The sequence below is a fragment of the Bidens hawaiensis genome, unplaced genomic scaffold (assembly GCF_021521415.1).
Source record: "Bidens hawaiensis isolate Kalapana, Puna unplaced genomic scaffold, B.hawaiensis_p1.1 tig00023051_1, whole genome shotgun sequence".
Classification (NCBI taxonomy): domain Eukaryota; kingdom Viridiplantae; phylum Streptophyta; class Magnoliopsida; order Asterales; family Asteraceae; genus Bidens; species Bidens hawaiensis.
The window spans coordinates 100,563-121,060 of NW_027493604.1; the positions used below are offsets into that span (position 1 = coordinate 100,563).

The 20,498-nt window shown below is 34.7% G+C and overlaps 2 protein-coding genes across 2 annotated transcripts; one reads left to right on the plus strand and one right to left on the minus strand.

The window, feature by feature from the left end:
- Nucleotides 1–263: 263 nt before the first annotated feature.
- On the minus strand, nucleotides 264–5,659 carry LOC143566768 (transcriptional corepressor LEUNIG_HOMOLOG-like). Its single transcript, XM_077053375.1, has 15 exons — nucleotides 5,520–5,659; nucleotides 4,332–4,429; nucleotides 4,133–4,239; nucleotides 3,686–3,829; nucleotides 3,531–3,590; nucleotides 3,373–3,448; nucleotides 3,091–3,140; nucleotides 2,675–2,956; nucleotides 2,485–2,584; nucleotides 2,286–2,389; nucleotides 2,066–2,215; nucleotides 1,611–1,763; nucleotides 1,407–1,526; nucleotides 1,117–1,323; nucleotides 264–488 (listed from the first exon to the last, which is right to left on the minus strand). Exons 1-15 carry the CDS (start codon nucleotides 5,555–5,557, stop codon nucleotides 351–353), a joined length of 1,827 nt encoding a protein of 608 aa, XP_076909490.1. The 5' UTR covers nucleotides 5,558–5,659; the 3' UTR covers nucleotides 264–350.
- An 8,449-nt stretch (nucleotides 5,660–14,108) lies between these two features.
- Nucleotides 14,109–18,784, plus strand: LOC143566784 (putative inactive receptor kinase At2g26730). The gene is made up of 2 exons (XM_077053391.1): nucleotides 14,109–14,649; nucleotides 18,113–18,784. Exons 1-2 carry the CDS (start codon nucleotides 14,109–14,111, stop codon nucleotides 18,754–18,756), a joined length of 1,185 nt encoding a protein of 394 aa, XP_076909506.1. The 3' UTR covers nucleotides 18,757–18,784.
- Nucleotides 18,785–20,498: the final 1,714 nt, after the last annotated feature.

Sequence of the window (20,498 nt, forward strand, 5' to 3'; positions counted from 1 at the left end):
TAACCGACAGTGACATCACACGCATAACATCGGTCTGGGTGGAGCCCGTCGCATAACAAACCGACAATGATGCATATAACATATGTCCAGGTGGAGCCCGTCGCATAACAAACAGACAGTAACGCATATAACAATATTGGTCTGAGCAAAACCAACAAAGCGGTCCTCATCACCTCATACCAACTATATGCAACTATGATGAACACATCATATCACCTTTCGAAAATCTACTATTAAGCACATGAATAGTTATATGCCAAAAACCTATTCATATAAAATCCGCCAATGTCACCAAAAGATTTATTTACTACTCCAAAACACCAAAATACACTAAACGTGTCGAAACTAAACTACTTCCAAAGCTTAAGGACATTGTCATTGTGACCAGCCGATGCTACCAAACCAGAGCCCGATACCACAAGTGCAGAAATAGGTTCTTCAACCGGCATCATCATCTTGTTCTCCGCCATGTTCCATAGCTCCATACTCTTAAACATTAACAAAATCAGTATATGTTAGAAACAAAGATTACAATAAGTGTTGTAAAAGTCAGATTCCAAGTCGGCCTGAATTAGTTGGAGGCGGTCAAAGTCGGGCTGGGAATTTTTAAAAGTCGGGCTAGGTGGTCAAAAGTCGGGCTAGGATTCTCACAGTTAAAAGCCATTCAAAAGTCGGCGAGTCAGCTAGAGTACCTTTTTGACGTGAATTATGTTTATTTTGACAAATATATAATATCCAAAAACTAATTTTCTTTATATTTACCATGTCCGAGTACTCCCAACTCCCCAATCGGCCGCCTAGGGTCCGCCTAGCGATTTTTGCAACCTTGATTATAATATAACTTTTAATTTTGTTTATACTTTATTATTTTGTTTTTTAAAGTGAAGTACACAAATAGCCCCCCAACTATTAATACCCTTGATATTTTTCATAACTAGTACCTTACATGTAAAATGACTAAATTACCCTTCTACTCGCATGTAAAATGAAAAGGGTTAAAAGATGAAACCACAGTAACTAGTTAAAATGGCCAAACCTCGGGTACAAAAAGAGTACTTTACTCTAAAACTTATTTAAAAATAAACAAAAAGTGTTCTAAAAATGTGATCTTTGTACCTGATAGCAGCCAATTATGAGCAAAGAAGGATAACACGGATGGAATATTCCACAACGGAATCTTTTTCCGGGAACACTTAGATCATGAATGCAGTTTGCTTTCCCACCCAAATCCATTCTCCACACTTTTAGCGACTCCTCGCTTACGGATATCAAATGCTCGCCCGATGAATCCCAGCATAAAGACTGAACATTTGATCCATGTCCCTGCATCAAACGAAAAATAATAATTAAAATATAATAAGGCTGAAATAACTAATATTAAACCTTTACATAAACTAATAATCAACCTTTAAAGTATTCCTACGAGCGTGATTATTCTCCAAATCCAATAAAGAAACAGACTTTCCAGAAACAGATGCAATGTGCTTCCCGGTACCAGACTGAAATCTAACGAGATTCGCACCACCCTAAAAAAATAATAAATAAAGATTAACCACCAACACAAGGTGTGATTATGAGTCTTGTTTTTATTTATTTCTTTATTTATGTACCTTGCTAACTTTAACACAACCAGCATTCTTGATGTTCCAGTAACGAGTCTCCGAGTCATCACAAGAGCAAATTAGGTCCTCTTTTTTAGGGTGAAAATCAATCGACATAACTGGCCCAGTGTGCCCTGTGATTGTCTTGATTAATCTGCCCGGCTGCATATTACAATTCGTCAAGTCTATCAATATAATTATAAAAATGTAACTACAAAAAAAACATTTGCGGGCCAACCACTCTGTCTCAAGCCCACAAAAAAGTTACCCATTTATTCCAACTGTCACTGAAACAATATAACTGTACTCGTATTTGACATGCTAATTATTTATAAACATGTTCAAAAGGGAACAAAGTTTTCAGGTCAACTCGACCCGACCCGACCCATTTCAAAATTCACCCTTTTTTAGTCGACCCGACCCACCATTCATATAAGAAAAAGGAAAAGAAGCAATTGACTTACATTTTCAAGATCCCAAATCTTGACGGTTTTGTCAAGCGAAGAAGTAGCAATGCGTAGCATAGAGGGACTGAAACGGATATCAGTTATTGCTTGTGAATGTCCATCAAGTGTGTCTTTAGTTTCAAGGGAAGTTGTGCACCATAATCTCGCCTGCGCACAATTATTATTAAATTAATAGAAAAAAAAAGTAAAGAAAAAAAAAGTAAAGTCAAGGTAACACCTTTTTGTCTTGCCCGCCAACCGCAACCAGTTTTCCATCAAACGAGATGTCACAACAATTAACGCTAGTTGCGTGAACACTTCCAATTTCCAAAAATGTGAACCCTTTTACCCCCCAAAAAAAGTTAATTATCCAACGGGGTCCATAAAAATAAAATGTTAAATGGCATTAAACAGGACCTGAACCAATATCTACATACCGTTAGAGGGGTCCACATCAGCTTCTTTACCCGGCCGAGATAACTGGGAATTATCATTTCCATCCAATGCTCCATAATTCAAATACTCATCAATATTAATCTGCAAAATAATTTGATAATATTAATAAAGAATGGGTTGATTAGGGTCAACTCAAATTAGCCAACAGGTCAAACCGGCAACCAAATGCACCTTATCGTTATGCGGAGAATGAGGCAGTGATGCTTCTGCTAAATTTGAGCAGTCTCCTGTAACAGTTGCAGTTCCTGATGTATTAGCAACACTCAAAGCCATCAATGGCCGCTTTCTCATGTTTTCCATCTGATGATTAAGTTGACCATCACTTTGACTTCTTTTTCTTTCATTAGGAGGCTGACTTTGACCCTCGTTTTGACCTTGGTAAGATAGTGAGGGCGGGTGTAGTGCACCCTGACCTTGCTGCTGATGAATTCGTGCCCGCATTCCATCCGGTCCCTGTTTATTTCCATAATATACTCACATATCAAATATGTAGTATGTGTTTCACCTTGAGTTCTAAAAGTGATTATACAATATTGAATAATCAGCTGAAATTAATATATTAATGTAGAAATTAGGTTCGGACGCACCGTCAGTGGCACTCCCTTTAAAGGCACATTATTTAACACTCCACTTGCTGCTGAAACATACAGCAAAAACATAAGTGAATAATCCAACTTATGAAATTAAACAAGTCAGTTCCGATTATTTAAAGCTTAATTTACATTCTTGAAAGTATCAAACTTTCCAAGTCTTTTACAACAAGAATGGAAACCGACTCAGCAAAACTACTCAAAAAGGTTAAAAAAGTAACACACACACACACACACACACATATATATATATAAGTATTAAGGTCAATCCAAAAGTACCATGAGCTCCACTCAGTAAACACTCGGACTCTTGAGCACCTTGATTGATCAAGTTATTGACCATAGCATTTATGTCCTGTTCCACCAAGAAACATTAGAAAATAAAGTAATGACATACGGTAAAGAAATAACCGAAAGATACACACAGCTGCAGGTACCAAAGATTGATTCTCCTGAAGTTGATTCATCAGTAAGCTCACACTGTCTCCATGCCATTGCTATATAAAAAATTAAAAAGATATATTTTTAATAAGTATTATTATATGCAAAATCATAAAGAAAAAAACCGAAAATCCCATTTCATAGTTCCTACCTTAGGAATTGCTTGCCTCATTGGGCCTGACGCCTCGGCAACCCAAGTGTTCCTTCCAGTAACAACATTACTTGCATTGACATTTTGACTTTGACTGTGACATTGACTTCCTTGCTGCTGCTGATGCTGTGGTACTCTAAAATTCTGTAATTAAACTCCACATAAGTTAAAATTCATATAATAAACCTCACTTTATATGAATAACATTTGCCAGAATAAAAAGAAATGTGCTTTGACTTTACAAGTCAAAGATATCATCTTTTAAATTCAAAATAGACATAAACTTCTATTGATATGCATACCACAACTTGTAAAATAATCTTTTCTATAAACTTATAAACTTGAATTTGTTAATTCACACATTCTGGGAGATTTAAAAGAGTATAATCGTGAAGTTTGACTCATCCCAGTTGACAATTTGACTTTCGAATTCAAACGCAAGCTCACCTCATTGCTTGGTTCCATAAACCCGTGGTGGTGTTTGAACCTAGAAATAAAGGTATCCCAGAAAACCATCCACCATTCACATAGGAAACCACGCGGAGCATCGATTGCTAGTGTCAAAAACCAATAAAACAATATAAAGGTTAAATCATTTAGATAAAGCTAAAAACACAAACACAAATAAGCTATCATATTCATTTACCGCGAAAATTAAGGTTTACTTTTGCTTCGTCTTCAAATATTCTTCTTGAAGCGTTAAGTTTCCTCTTTGTAAGATAATCAAGAATATAAACATCCAACCTGTTTTCCAACAAAACAAGCTGAAATTTGGAGAAAACCTCAAAAATAACAGTATTCTAAACATTAAAAAAACATAATGTCAAGTAATTTTACATTAATATCACTAATAATCATTTTACACTTCAAATAGTCAGACGATCAAAATGCTATTTCAAGAAACATCAACTTAGCATTTTAATCATCTAAAAAAAAGAACTTTGCATTTAATCTAGGATTCTTGAAACTAGTGAGTCTATATGTATACACAATTTCACAGACAGTTGATGATGAACAGTGGATCGATAAACCACAAAATACCCTTAAATAAAAACCAAAACTTTACACCTAATCACACACTAAAGAACCAAAAATCCCCATTTCAAGAAACATGTCAAGAATCTTGAAACAAGAACACAATAATACATGTTTTTTACACACATTTGATGATGAACAGTGGATCAATAAACCCCAAAAAAACCCTTGAATAAAAACCAAAACTTTACACCTAATCACACACTAAGAACCAAAAATCCCCATTTCAAGAAACATGCCAAAAATCTTGAAACACAATCACAATGCAAAGGGGTAAACCCTCGTTCGATAGAATCAAACAAACCCACCAAGAGTATAGTCATTTTACATTAATAATAATAATAATAATAATAATAATAATAATAATAATAATAATAATAATAATAATAATAATAATAATTTTACATTTCAAATAGTCAGATGATCAAAATGCTATTTCAAGAAACATCAACCTATCATTTGATCATCTCAAAATTTGAAAATAAATAAATAAATAAATAAAAAACTTTGCATTTAACCTAGCTAGGATTCTTGAAATTGGTGATTCTATATGCATACATACACATATTTTTACACACAGTTGATGAAAAACAGTGGATCAATAAACCCCAAAAAAACCCTTAAATAAAAACCAAAACTTCACACATAATCACACACTAAAGACCCAAAAACCCTCATTTCAAGAAACACATCAAGAATATTGAAACACAAAGACAATGCAAAAGGGTAAACCCATGTTCAATAGAATCAACCAAACCCATAAATAAAAATACAAAATTGATGGATGATTCATGCTTACATTGCATCACTGTCCATGATGTGAGGTGATTGAGACATGATTGTTAAACCCCAGAAAGTAAATAATAATAATAATAATAATAATAATAAAATGAAAACGGCCACAATATACGATGAAATAGGCGAAAAGAAATGGTGGTGAAAAGTGTAATCAGAATGTTTTTATTATTTTTCTAATATATAAATAATAATAATAAAGTTATATGAAATTAGAAAAATGTTTCTTTTTGACTTGGAAAGAGTACGGACTGGCTTCTACAAGAAGGCCCAAAGGCGGTTAAATAATGATAGTCTTTTTCCTCACTTTGTTTAATACATATTTATTTTTTTAACGACAAAGAATCTCATATGGAAACCTATTTTTCCGGGGTTATGTCTCGATCGTTGCAAGACCATACTCCCGTGATGTGCTGGAACCGGATGATTCCTTAAACCCTCGTCCTCTGTCGGGTTCAAACTCGGGATTAAATCTCTGATTCGTCCATTCATCCATATATCCTTTGAATTGACCCAAATAAGAATTGAATTTGCGTCTCCATTAAAAAAAGGATATTTCTCGTGCCGCTAGTCCAACTTCTTCTGACTATGGTTTTGTAGTTTTATATTTGTACTTATTAATAATAATAATAGCGCAATTTTTATTATAGTTAAATGATTTTATGATTTCAGACTCATATCATGTATTGTTTGTTTTGAAATATGGTCTTTTTGATTTAGAGCGCAAACGAGTCGAGTCAAGCCGAGCTTGACTATACTTGAGTTTGGTTTGTTTTGACTTATGAGAGCTCGAGCTCAGCTTGTTTCGAGCTCTTTTTAGAAGCTAGAGCTCGGTTTGTGAAGTTTTTCTCAAGCTCGAGCTAGGCTCAGGCTTGGATTTAGTTTATTCAAGTTTTTAATTGCTTTTATATATTTTGAGAAAACCGTAAACAAACTTGAAATCAGCTTGAGCTCGTGTAATACCTTAAACGAGCCAAAGCTTGGCTCAAGTTTGGGCTCGAACTCTAAACGGGCTTTATTGAGGCTAAGGCTTGGTTCGAGCTCGAGTAGTTCTCAGGCAGCTCGGCCCGTTTGCACTATGCCTTTGATTTAATAAGGTTGATTATGGTTTTTTAAATCCATTTTGATTATTTTGTAGTAACAAATTTTGTCTCAGTCACTGTCTCACTGATTGGCAACAACTTTCTCGATAACACAAAGGCAAATTGACGATACAATTTTGTCTTTGTTATTAACATGAGTCGCGCACTTTGTCATGCCAAATAACAACTCTCGACAAATGTTACATGAGAAGAAGTGCAAACACTTCAGCTGCTATACTTTTCTTAATTGTTGAAGCTCTCCCGATGAGATGTAGAAGTAGCCACTGTACCCAAGCAATTCATTGCAGACAAGATCTTCAAACGTTGCACGTTACACTAAGTTCAAACTCAACTCTTTTTTAGCTATATTTATAAAATTTAAGCTTGGTTCATGCGTAGTTTTTCAAACTCAGTTATATGTTACGAGTCCTACGCACGTTATACATATTCAAACCACTAACTTAATCATCATATCAATGAATTTTTATGACTAAAAATTTCTCAATAAGAACATAATGCAACGATTCACAGAGAAAAAACATGATTAAGGAATTTGAAACTTTAACAAAAACAAACTTATTAAAAAACTAATACGATAATTATAAATATAAACTTATTCTCCAAGCTAATATCAGGGTTGTCTCTGAGAATCGTGAACATTTTTTGGGCCGAATGTGAAAAAAACGTTTAGGCCTTAAATTAGTTGGGTAATTGATTTTAAACATTAATAATACATATTCTGTTTAAACAAAATATATAATTCAAAAAAATATTTGGGCAGTCGACCACCCGGTCCTACCTCATAGCCCGCCTTGGTTAATGATTAACACCAATGCCTTCTTTGACTTTATAATCTCCTCAAACCGTTCATTCGAGATCAACCGAACGTCGCCAATATTTCCTCCTATGTTCGGATGTTATAGTGGAACTTGGAACTATCTTTTAAGTGATAAGCTTTTCACCTTTATATCCTCCCATGTTCATTGCCTTTTCAACCATTCTCTTTTTTCGTTTTGTCTTAAATCAAACAAAAGTGAATAAGAATCCACAAAAGCAAGTCATGATAATTCTGATTTCATTTTATTTTTTATTTATAAACAAAACAATACCCTATATTTCTTTTAGTGATGATATTTGTTATTCCTTGTATAAAATCGATCTTATAAAATAACTTTTTTGACTAAGCGGCTTTGATAATTTCATAATCTCGATTTAAAGCCATTTTATGTTACATATGATGCTCATTTCGATTGACATGGATTTTTCTATGACGAACCCATTTTTAAGAACGTAGATGTACACAAACCAGGTTTTTTGTAGGAACTGGTTCCAGGTATGGTCAACAAAAGTCAAAAATCAAGTTGGGTAGGAACCGATTCCGGGTATAGACGGTATTTGACCGGGTTTTTTTGGGTTTCGGATAGGGTCGAGTTGGTTTTGACCGGGTAAAGGTGGAACCGGTTCCGGCGGGTCCGGTTCCGGGATTCTAGGTCTCACCGGCGGGTCGGGTACGGGTAGGAACTGGTTCCAGGTATGGTCAACAAAAGTCAAAAACCAGGTCGGGTAGGAACCGGCTCTAGGTATGGTCAACAAAAGTCAAAAACCAGGTCGGGTAGGAACCGGTTCCGGGTATAGTCGGGTATTTGACCGGTTTTTTACGGGTTTCGGATAGGGTTTGGTTGGATTTTGACCGGGTAAAGGTGGAACTGGTTCCGGCGGGTCCTGTTCCGGGATACCAGGTCTTACCCGCAGGTCGGTTACGAATAGAAACCGGTTCCGAATCAGATACACCCCGGAACCGGGTATTTTGTGCATCTCAATTAGAACGTGTAAGCTCTAGTCTCTATACCCAAGTTACTGCATCGTTTTTGGCCCATTACTAGAAGCCCATCGTTTTTGGCCCATTACTACAAGCCCATCATTGCTGACATACATTTGCACTTTGAAACAATCGATCTTATAATTCCACATACTCAGGGTATGTTTGGTACGGGGTAATGGAAAAGATGAGAGAATGGAATGGATGTGGTAGCGGAATGGAGAAAGAAATAAAATGGATCATTACCATTCCATTGTTATGTTTGGTTACTATGTAAGAATGAAATGATTAATCATTTTATCATTATTAATATTTTTATTAGTAATAATAATAAAAAATAAATAAATAATATTAATAATAAATGAATATTCATAATAAGTATTTTTAGGACCTCGTGCTACAACGAGATCGTTAAACTGTATATGCGTTGTGAAATGTTAACTCATCTAATTTAAAAATAAAATATATTGATAATGTAGTAATGTTCTAATATAATAATAGTTATATTATAATATACAAAACGATAATGATAATATAATAACTATAATTAGAAAATAATAATAATAATAATATAATTGTAATTTTATAATAGTAATAATGATGTTGACTTTTTGACTTTTTCATTCCTTGAAAGAATGAAAAAAACACACCCATACCCAAATGAATGAAAATCCTAAAAATGGAAGGAGTTTCATTCCATTTGGAATGATCCATTCTATTCATGCATGGTAACCAAACATGTTTTTTTCCATTCTTTTGGAATGACTTATTACATTCCACCTTCCATTCCTCCATAACAAACGCTAACTCAGTTTTATTTCTCCCTCTTGATTGGTAGTTTCCCTAATAGGATGTTTGGGATTGAGTTTGAAAAATGTTTATTTGCTTATTGGTATTTTCAAAAACCAATAAATTAAAATGTGTTTGACAATCACAAAAATCTTTCTTATTTTAGATTTTTGAAAGGGTTAAAAAACATGTTTCCAAAAGCCTTAAATACTGCCTTTTTAAAATGGCTTTTTGAAAAAGACAATAAGCCAATAAGCATTTTTCAAACTCAATCCCATACAAGCTCAAAATTGGTTTAGTATTTATATAGGATACATGGTTTGAAATATGACATAGATGTCAAATCTTTAATAAAAGGATCTTGATCGATTTAAAACTTAATCTACACTACTACAAAAGAGGCAATCTTCCTACGAAAACGTCTTACGGATTTCCTACGAACAACCCTAATCCAACAAATTTGCCACAACTTAGCGACACAAATATTTACGTAGGGCCTTAGGACAAGAGATGAAAATGGCAGCAGCAACCAGCTAATTAACCAGCTAGCAAAACCTGCATGAGGGTGACCAGATAAGCAGATGCATGATCATTTTGAGGCCCTTCTGTTATATTTTATTGTAGGAATCCCAAAATTCAATCCAATCATCTGGGACAACCCATGAAGCTTTATTTGCAATAATTTTGTGGAAAACAACTCTTTCCTTCCACATATAGTGCGGTCTAAAAGTGAATTTCATCTGATTGGTTTCTTCAGTTTTAAAATAACCAATTTGAAACTGTCCTTGTTCATCATTGAATAATGAGTATATATTTACTTTCTTTCTTATTACCAAATCACATTAAATATGGATGGACTTGACCAAAGGCGTTGACTAGGTCACCATACTAGTTGTATAGCTCTATGCGATTCGTACATATAGGCATATATATAGTTTTATGTGTAATTCATGATTTAAACGATGAAAAAAAAACATCCATACCTAAAAGGCTAAAAGAATTAAAATCCTAGAGTTTCATTCTCTGTTCATTCATGGTAACCAAACATGTTTTTCATTTATTTGAAAAGACCCATTTCATTCCTTGAGGGCAAACCATTCTGTTTCGCTTTTGATATGTGACACTGAGCTCGTCTTTCCAAGGACTCATCAATGGATTAGTCACAACTCCGGACAGGAAATGCAAGCACTTCCATTGCATGACTTTCCTTAATCGCTATGCTCTCTCAATGAGATGTAGGAGTGACAAGTGACCCAAGCGATTCATCACAAATAGCATAGATGTGATTTTCAAACATTTGACACATCGCACAAGGCTCTAGCTCGACTCGATCTTTTTGAACTATATTTCTAAAGCTTAAGCTCCGTTCGTGATCCTTTGAGACTGAGTCCAGCTACACTCGTTCGCTTATATGCTAAGAGTCCTACTCGTGCCATACATATATAGATTAACCACTAAATTAATCTAACATATCATTGAATTTTAATGACTAAAAGCACCCATACAGTAAGCCAATAAGAACAGTATTAACTAGGTGAGGACAAAGGCCAATATACGGATGTTATAGTGGAAGTGGAAGTGGAAGTGGAAGTGGAAGTGGAAGTGGAACTATCTTTTAAGTGGTAAGCTTTTCACCTCTATCTTAAATCAAACAAAAGTGAATAAAAATATACAAAAGCTAGCAAATAATAATTTTCATTGCGTTTTTATTTATGAACCAAACAGTTCACTGTTCTTTTAGTTATGATTCCATGTAAGTAAATCCATGAATCATACTTATTAAAATAAATCATTTTTTAGTAAGTAGTTAGGATCCTAGAGGATCCCAAGAACATACAAACTTTATGATAATTTCATCGTTCCGACTCAAAACCAGCATACATATAACTAGGGACGGATCTGCCATATATGATTTAGGGTTAAGCGACCATGCAATTCATTTATGTTACATGCTACCGTAGATCAAAACTTGAGTTTTTTTTGAACGAAAAGCTTATAAAAGGATTTTATGAGCCCCAAGTCCCAACGCCTTTTTAAAAAAAGCCCCAGCCTTAAAAGAAGTTGGATAGTGTTTTGACCCTTAAAAATTAAATTTGGAGCATCTTGTTAAATTTAATAAGCTCATAATTACATTAAATTGTATCTCAAGTAGTCAAAGTTGACAGGGATTTGTGGAGCACCCAACTAAATCAAACAATATAATTATGTAAGGCTAAGGGTAATGGGGCTTGGTTGAGCCCCAAGTGAACCAACATCTTCATGACACGTGGCGCTGACTAGGCATGTCAACCAAGCCCCCAGACCAAGCCTCAAATGGTGTAATGGTCCAGGTGAGCCGGGGCTTGGTTGAGTTTTTTTTAATACTATATCCTAAATAAATATTAATAATACTAAATTAAAACATTTCATTAAAACATAAATAAAAAGGAAAATAAAAACATAAATTTAAAATGCAACAACCTCTAAAAAAAATACATAAAAATAGCGTTTTTAATTTTTTTTCGTCAATTCCTTTCGAATACGATCTTTTTCTTCCTCCATTATCGCTTGGTCGGATGGCGGTAGGTGGCTAAAGTCCTTGGCTAGAAATTCTAAACTCTTCATCCGGTTTCTATTATGTTTGGCTTGACCAATCGACTCGAGACCAATTGACATTCTAGCAATCTCTTTTCCGAAGTCGTGATCGGCGGTTCTTTTCCCACGTTCCCTACCGGGGGGCAGCTAGAGCCTTGCTCTTTCAAATCGCCCTCGGACAAGTTTAGGTCGAAGTTAATTTGAGTCTCCGAGCCGCTAGAAGAGACGTAGGAGCCGGACTCGCTAGTTTTCGTACGTTTAGACGATTCTTTTCCGACATCCGCATCCAGAGTAACTAACATAATCCATTTCGAGCACTTCTTGAGCACGTCCCACAAGTAGCGCTCGTCAAACGTCTTCACCATCCCGTACTTCCTTAACACCTCCGCTTTCCACTCGTCGCAAGTGAATTGAAAAACTTGAAGATCATCGGACCCACTCTGTCGCATTCGATTTGCATTTCGGTTATGTAGGTTGGTAAATAATCCTACAAACTTACGAATATCGAAACACTGACCCGATATCATATTATCGGTTCGGTCCCTACTCCCCACTTGCTCATAAAACAATTCCCGAACTTTGCTCTAAAATACTCGACGTTTATGAAAGTCGGCTATAAAAAAAATAACAAAACTTTAGTAAAGTGCAAACAAAAACTAAAAATTTAAATTAAAAAAAATGCACCAAAAAATAATTACCCTCGTTTCGATCTTGAGATATCTCAATCCAAGCTCTAGCCAACGCTAATTTTTCATCATTTTTCCAAGGAGTAGACTTTTGCTTCGTCACAGCCGGTGTTGATGAACCGCCCGCTTCTCCGGTTTTATTCATTTTCTTACCTTTGTGAGAGCGTTTTGTGGGTTTATCCGGTCCCGGTTGTGTCTCCGGAACGGAAAACTCGGGTTGTGTATCCGAGTTGAAAAAAGTCGCGTTTTGAGATGCCATTAGATCTTGAAAGGCCTCGTCAGACATGTAGTCCAACTCTTGCATCTGAAATTGAGCGTTATAGTTGAAATTTTCCGAACCCGACATGATTTTTTAACAAACTTTGGAAAATCAAATGAGAGGTATTAGTAGAAATATTGAGAGAAAGAGAATGAGATGGGTGATTTAAAAAAAATGAATTGTGATATTTATAATAAGTTTGAAATTTTTTTTTTATTTTAACAGCCCAACAGCTCTCCCCAACGGTCAACCCACGCGGACTGCCCCGCGCCGGCCAACCGCGCCCCCATCCGCGAGAAGGGGGTAACAGTGTTCGTGAGACAGGTGGCCATCCGCGCCCCATTACCCTTAGCCTAAGACAGTAAGAGTATTCTCAGTTCATTCTTTACGAATAACAATAAATGGGTTTTGTAATTTATATCATATGGTTATCAAAGCATTTCTAGCCTATTCGGCATTTCATATCCATATTCATATAATTACAATAAAAATTAATTTTTTTCCTTTTTCAATTAAATACTACTATTTTTATATCTTTATAATTTATCTTTTCTTTTTTCTTTACCCACAATTACTTTTAAAAAATATTAAAAAAATACACGGTATGAACACCCAAATGTAACTTTCCTAATGTTTTCCATCAATATTTGTGTTATAATTATTTAATTAACAAACAAATTAAAGATAAAATTTCACAATGAAGCCATGAAAGAAACCATCCCAATTCAAGACACCAATTAACTGAGCAGATCAAAATCAAAAGGGTTAGATTCACATAAAAAAAACCCCACACATGATTCATTTTTTACAATTTATAAACATGGTCTAACCTTTTAACCCAAATATCACTGACTATCAACAATACAAAGACTAAAATTATCTCAACTCAAACTCGAACAACCATTTTCAACACGATTGATCGCAATGTTATGCCCCACAAGTTGATACCGCAGTACACCCTACCTAGCTAGTTGGCTCAAATAACAAGCTTCCACTCACATCAGTCACATTCACCTAAGGCTATCTGTTGTAGTATGGATGAAATGTGAGCGTGTCACAAATAATAAAGGGTTTCACATTCTACATTTGAAGACGTGTTAAGGTAGTGTGAAAAATCAATTGTAACGATGGGTCGAACCGGAAACAAATGATTGTTGTACGTCATATGCTTTACGTCACATCCTCTAGTGATCGACCAAAAAATTATTGATTGAATGTGTTACATATTGATTGAAAGCACCCTTGTCAAAATTTATTATTATTATTATTATTATTATTATTATTATTATTATTATTATTATTATATAGCAAAAGTGTAAAACCCTGCCTCCTTTTATAAATACTCCTCCCTTAATTCCCATCCTCTCCACACACACTCTCTCAAATGGCCATGTCTCCGGTAGCCATTTTCCTATTGTCACTTCTTATTCTCCGACTACAAAGCACGCGAAGCGCTGACAAACACCATGACACGCTGAATCCCAAAGAGAAGCAAGCGCTTCTCAAATTCATCAATGGAGTTGATCACGACCCATCTAAGCTCACATGGAAAGAGTCCGAACCCGCTTGCTCTAATTGGAAAGGCGTTATTTGCGACCCCGAAAACACCACCGTCCTCTACATCCAATTACCCGCGATCTCTCTAGTTGGAAAAATACCACCCGAGTCATTAGGATTGTTGCGTAGCCTTCGTGTTTTGTCTCTCCATTTTAACGCTCTCTCGGGCGATCTCCCTTCAGATTTCGGAAACCTCACAACCCTCACACGTCTTTACTTAGATAGTAATGACTTTACTGGCCAACTCCCTTACATAGACGCTAAATTTGTCGAAGTTAACGTGTCGTTTAATTACTTCAATAGTTCTATTCTATATCCATTCTCTAAGCTCCCCTTACCTTTCTTTGACAACAACACTTACTTTTGTGGTATTCCAACCAATAACACATGCAACACTTCATATCCATCTCCAAATGAGATAAAATCAAGTAATGAACACAATCACGACGTGCGGATAATCATCTGTTAAAAAAAAATTAAAAACCTACCAAAACAAACATATCAGTAGACAAACTTGCCTCCACAAACTGGATCAAGCCCACAAAAAACATTCACCAAACAATCATTATAACACACATACGACAAGTCAAAGGACTCAACACAATTGGCAAAAACAGAAAGACAAAAACTTGCAGCTTCAAGCCTTCAAACATACGCTATGTTTTCTTTAAAACCATCATCACACCAAGCAAAATAATTGAACCTCTTCCACCAAAAAGTTCAAAAAGAATAAATTTGTCATCAACATATATATTCCAGCCCAACTAAGATTAGAATTCGGAAGACAAGAACACGTCTTTAAACTTTGCCATAAGTATTGGAGAATATCTACCTATATATTAAAGCAACACAATTTTTCACATGTCATTCAATTAGACACTCCACATAGGATGCCAAGTGTATACGTTTCCATTTTTACAATTTCCCCTTCATTAATAATAAAATGAAAAATATGTTGTTGATAGGAATCAAACTCACTACCTTGCTTTTAAATGTTTGTGGCTTACCAACTCAACTAGGATAAATTGTTGTTAGCCTTCTCTTTTTCTTAATTGGTATAGTTTCACAACCTTCTATTTTGTTTTATCAATCGTGTATCACACGGGCTCTATCCTAGTTATAGAATATATTATTAGAGTTTGATTATAATATTATTACCAGTTAGGATATTGCATTTGATTATATTTCCTTGTATTTATATTGTACTTCTATATATATAATAAATCAATAATACAATATATCTTACAGGGTTTTCATTTTTCTACAATAAGAACCCAATCCCAGACAAAAACCAACACCAATCTTAGACTCTTGCCCCAACAGCTGCAATTCTTCAAACCACCAACACGATTAATCAACCAAATAACCCGCCAACACCAAATCAGACCCACTCCATGAATAACCAATTGCATCGCAAAACTCGCACCAATTTTGCGAACAACTTTTAAATGATTTGTATAACAGCTCGCAAACAACTTGCATCAAACAACTTGCATCGCATAAGGTTATACATATTGACATTACTTTGCACCGACTTTAAATGATTTGTATAACAGTTTGCATGTATAAAACTTTTACTTGGAGTGTACAATAGTTTTCATATACTATAGGGATCATATAACGTTAAAGATTTAAAAGAGGCTTAAGGATATGGGAAAAATTGTTATGTTCAAATTCATTATTACATTTGATAGCATAGTGTGCTTGTGGCATGAATTTAATACTTTATTGTTCCCAATGATGAGTTGGGTACACTCATGTGCAATAGCTTTGTGCCTTTGGCCTTTGTGGAGAAAAATAATCTATTTCTAAAATAGTAGTGATGCAATTTTTGTTTTTAACGATTAACGAATAAATTAAGTTCAGTCCTAAGGGTAACTCAGAGCCGGCTTTGGCAGAGTGCAACCTGGACAACGTGTCAGACCACTTAATTTTTGAGGCACACAAATTTTTATATATTAGATCTGAGTGGTTAAAAAAGAGTTAAGAGGAATTATTGATGGCTATATTTTTTTCCGTTGAGAAGAAGCGGTGTTATGTAAAATGAGCAGGGAAGAGTAGATGGAGGTGTGTTGTGTAAAAAAGTAATATTATACACAATTAAATTGTTTGATGCTTTTGAAAAACTTTTGGTATACACAATTAATTTTGCCATAGTGAATTTTTTTAAAGATATTAATTAACTTTTTTTTAAACGGCCAACAAACATAAAATGCCTAGATACTCCGTATAGGGTGACCCAATGGCAAAAGGCCAACGCCAGCTGGCCCAACCTAGACGTACGAAGCCCTTAAGCGCCTCCAAATTATCTCCAGTTCCAGGGAAAACGCACCCGTCTGAAAACCCACTAGTGGTAAAACTCGGACACTCTCAGGATCGAACCGCAGATCACAAGGATCCCAGTCTTCCTTCATTGAGCCATCCATATCCCCCCCAAAATGCTGTTGGATCTCTATTGAAAAACCCTTGCTTCCTACCACTACACCAAATTAGAAAGGATAGATATTAATTAACTTACTTCACATATTTTACTTTATCTTAGTTTAATTTATATTTGATAATTTTATTTAAATTTTATTTTATATGTGATTTAATCATTTTTTTAAAAATAGTTTTAGCTAAAAAAAAAGGAACGATCGTTATTGTGTATACACTACTTTGATCAGTTAAATGAAGCAATTGTTATTCTATGTTAGATAAAAATTTTATATATTGGCCCTTTAGTATCTTAATCTCCTTATATATTGGGTGTAACATTTTTTCCACCCATAATCCATTTAAGGTATCGGGCAAACTAAATTTAAAATAAATAATAATGATCATATTAATAATAAACAATAAACTTACAAGAAGCTTCAAATAATAAACAATAAACTTACAAGAAGCTTCAAGCAATGGCCGATTGAATTCCAGAAACATTGAGAGACCAGAGGCCGATTTCTAAATGCTAAGTGTGACTTTCGGGCCTTTAATTGTTATAATGTTAATGTTGTTCAAAAAATTAGTTTATATATTTTGCCACTCGTTAGGAATTACGGGCCTTTTTATTTTGGCTCGACCGAGACATAAAAATTCTTGGAGACGGGCCCTGGGGTAACCCAATGTTAAAAGGCGACTCTATACGACCGCGATCGCATACAACACTAGATAGCCTAATCTCACCACCTCATGTTTCGGGGAAAACCTGTCGCACGAAGACCCACTACAGTAAAATTCGGCAATTTCCCGGCAATGGAAGTGCTTGCATTTTCTGGAAAAAAGTGGGAGGTTTCCGGCCAAAAACGGTTTTTTCGGCGACCTGCAACTAATGAAGTTAGTCCTCCGTTAGTCGCAGACCGTTATAAACAATGTACCTTTAGTTAGAATGCCAACAGCCAAGAGTGAAGTTAAGACTATTATTTGCCAATAAGGCATAGTTGAGATTATGTAAAAACCAATATTGTTGTATAGTTGGATGGATTTGAACGTACACCACCTTTAAAGACGGCTAAGTAACGAGTTTTATTTGGAATTCATGATCAAATCATGGTGTTACAAGTGATGTTTTGAGGACTAATAATTGCTTAAAATGTTTTCCAACTTTTCGGTGTCACGGTCTTCTTAAAATGTGTTGTCTTTATTATGTTTTCGCTTTCCTGCATACCGACTTTTATCATGTGATCACACCCTACAAAACAAAAATGCACGAGAGATGATTTTTCAATAATTAAAATTATTGCTAGTATATTTATTTATATTGATATTTAATTATTTATATCATCTCTCATAAAGAACAGATGAGTTGCATAATTGTATCCATTTATCAAAGAGGTGTAAATGACTATTTTGTAGGAAGTATAGGTTCGCAACGAACGCGGCTTGATTGGGACCAACGGATGAGAATCGCGATGAGTGCTGCTAAGGGGTTGGCATACTTACATGAAGTCGAAGTTGTTCATGGCAATATTAAATCATCAAACATCTTCCTCCAACAAGAAACCAACAAAGCTTCCTTGTCTGACTACGGTCTCAACAACCTTTTTGATGAGCCAGGCTCTTTGAACCATCATGTCTCGGGTTATTGGGCCCCGGAAGCTTTCAAGACTGGGAAAGTCACGTTTAAATCTGATGTTTATAGCTTTGGGGTTTTGTTATTGGAGCTTTTAACGGGCAAAACCGCAAAGCATGCCTCATTGGGCGAGGAAGGGAACCACTTTTCGAACTTGGTCAAGTCAGTTACATGGAAGGAACCGATGGCTGAGATTTTTGATGTGGAATTAGGGAGGGATCATAACTTCGAGATGTTGCAATTGTTGAAAATAGCTAAGGATTGTGTATTGACGGTGCCTGATCAACGACCAGCAATGCATGATGTGGTGCGAATGATGGATGATATTTGGTTGAGACCATCATCTGATGACCACCCGAGGGGATATGACGAAACGCCTTCAACGGTCACCCATGATACACCGAGTACGAATACCTTTACACCGTAAACTCGTATGATCTAATGTGATTGCTTTTCGATTTTATGTTAAAAAAATTGCGTATGATCTAAATTAGTTGTTTGTGATTTTGGTTTCCTTCGTGTGGGATGGGTTCTAAAACTAAACCTTTTGATTGAATAAATTAATAAATGAAAGCGTAAATATAGAAGGTTTTATTTGGTTCGTGTTTAAGTAGATTCGTTTAATTACTCGATTATATATATGCAACGTAAACAAAACGCATTTAACTAAACATGTCGTTTATTTAAATACTAACACATACATGCTAATCTTAATTTAACAATTTGCATTACAAGCTTAACATATTAATTGTTAAAAGAGTCCTACTCGTCTTATACATATTTAAACCACTAAATTAATCTAACATATGAATTTTTTGATGACTAAGTGGAACTATTATCTTTTAAGTGGTAAGCTATCACCTTTATCTTCTCCAATGTTAATCGCCTTTCCAACCATTTTATCCACTCGTTTTTTTTCTTTTTTTTTTCTTTCTTTTTTTTTTAATTTTTTTTGTGTGTGTCCCAAATCAAACAAAAGCGAACAAAAATTAACAAAAGCTAGCAAACAATAATTTTCATTTAATTTTTATTTATGAACCAAACAATCCACTATTCTTTTTAATTAATTATGATTAATTATTTTAATTCCATGTAAGTTAAAAAATCAAACTTATTATAATATATCATTTTCAGTAAGCAGTTACAATTAAATCCTAAATGACCCCCTAAGCATACGAAGTTTATGATAATTTCCTCATTTTAGTTCAAAATCAAGTAACTAGGGACGATCTAAGGTCAAGCGACCATGCAATTCTTTTATGTCACATACTACCTTTTTCTATCAAAGCCCAAGTTTTTTCGAACCAAACATTTGTAAAAATTTTGCGAATCCTGTCCTCACAAAAAAAAATGTATTTCGAATAGGCTCAAATTACATTTTAACTAATAAGCTCAGATTACACCTAATATGTATTTCAAATAGTCATAGTTGACATAGCTAACATGTCACTATTACAAAGTAATTATGTAGCACCCTTTGCTATAGCTAACATGTCACTATTACAACAAATCAGAACAAAACATAATTCCTTAACTAATGAATCATTACGTTTAAACTAATAAATCTAACGAACAATAAAAGAAAGACGATTGCGTCAATATTGTTTCAGTAACATATGAACAATAGCAATAGTAATGAAGATGAAATGGGTCATTAGAATTTAAATTAATGATTAGAAATCAAAAGAAGCTAGCAAGTGCTATGTAGACCTACCAAAAATACTCAAAAACCCTATTTTCACTACAAGAATTTTAGCCTATCCCGACGACACCTATCCCGACAACAAGATGTTGTCGCTATATCAAACCCTATCCCGACAACATGTCGTCGGGATAGAAAATCAAAATTTTTTTAACTAATCAACACACGTGTCACTTTTTAATACGCTAGAGAATGTTTGACTAAACCAAACCTTTGACTCGACACTTATCCCGACGACATGTTGTCGGGATAGAGTTTTTATATTTTATTTTTTCTTTTCTTTAAAATCATTGTAGGTTAAAAACAAATAATAAAAAATGAACTATCCAATCCCGACAACATGTTGTCGGGATAAAGTTTTTAATTTTTTTTTTCTTTTTCATTAAATCATCGTAAATTAGAAAGATATATTAAAAAAATTAACTACCCTATCCCGACGATATGTTGTCGGGATAGAGTTTTTATAT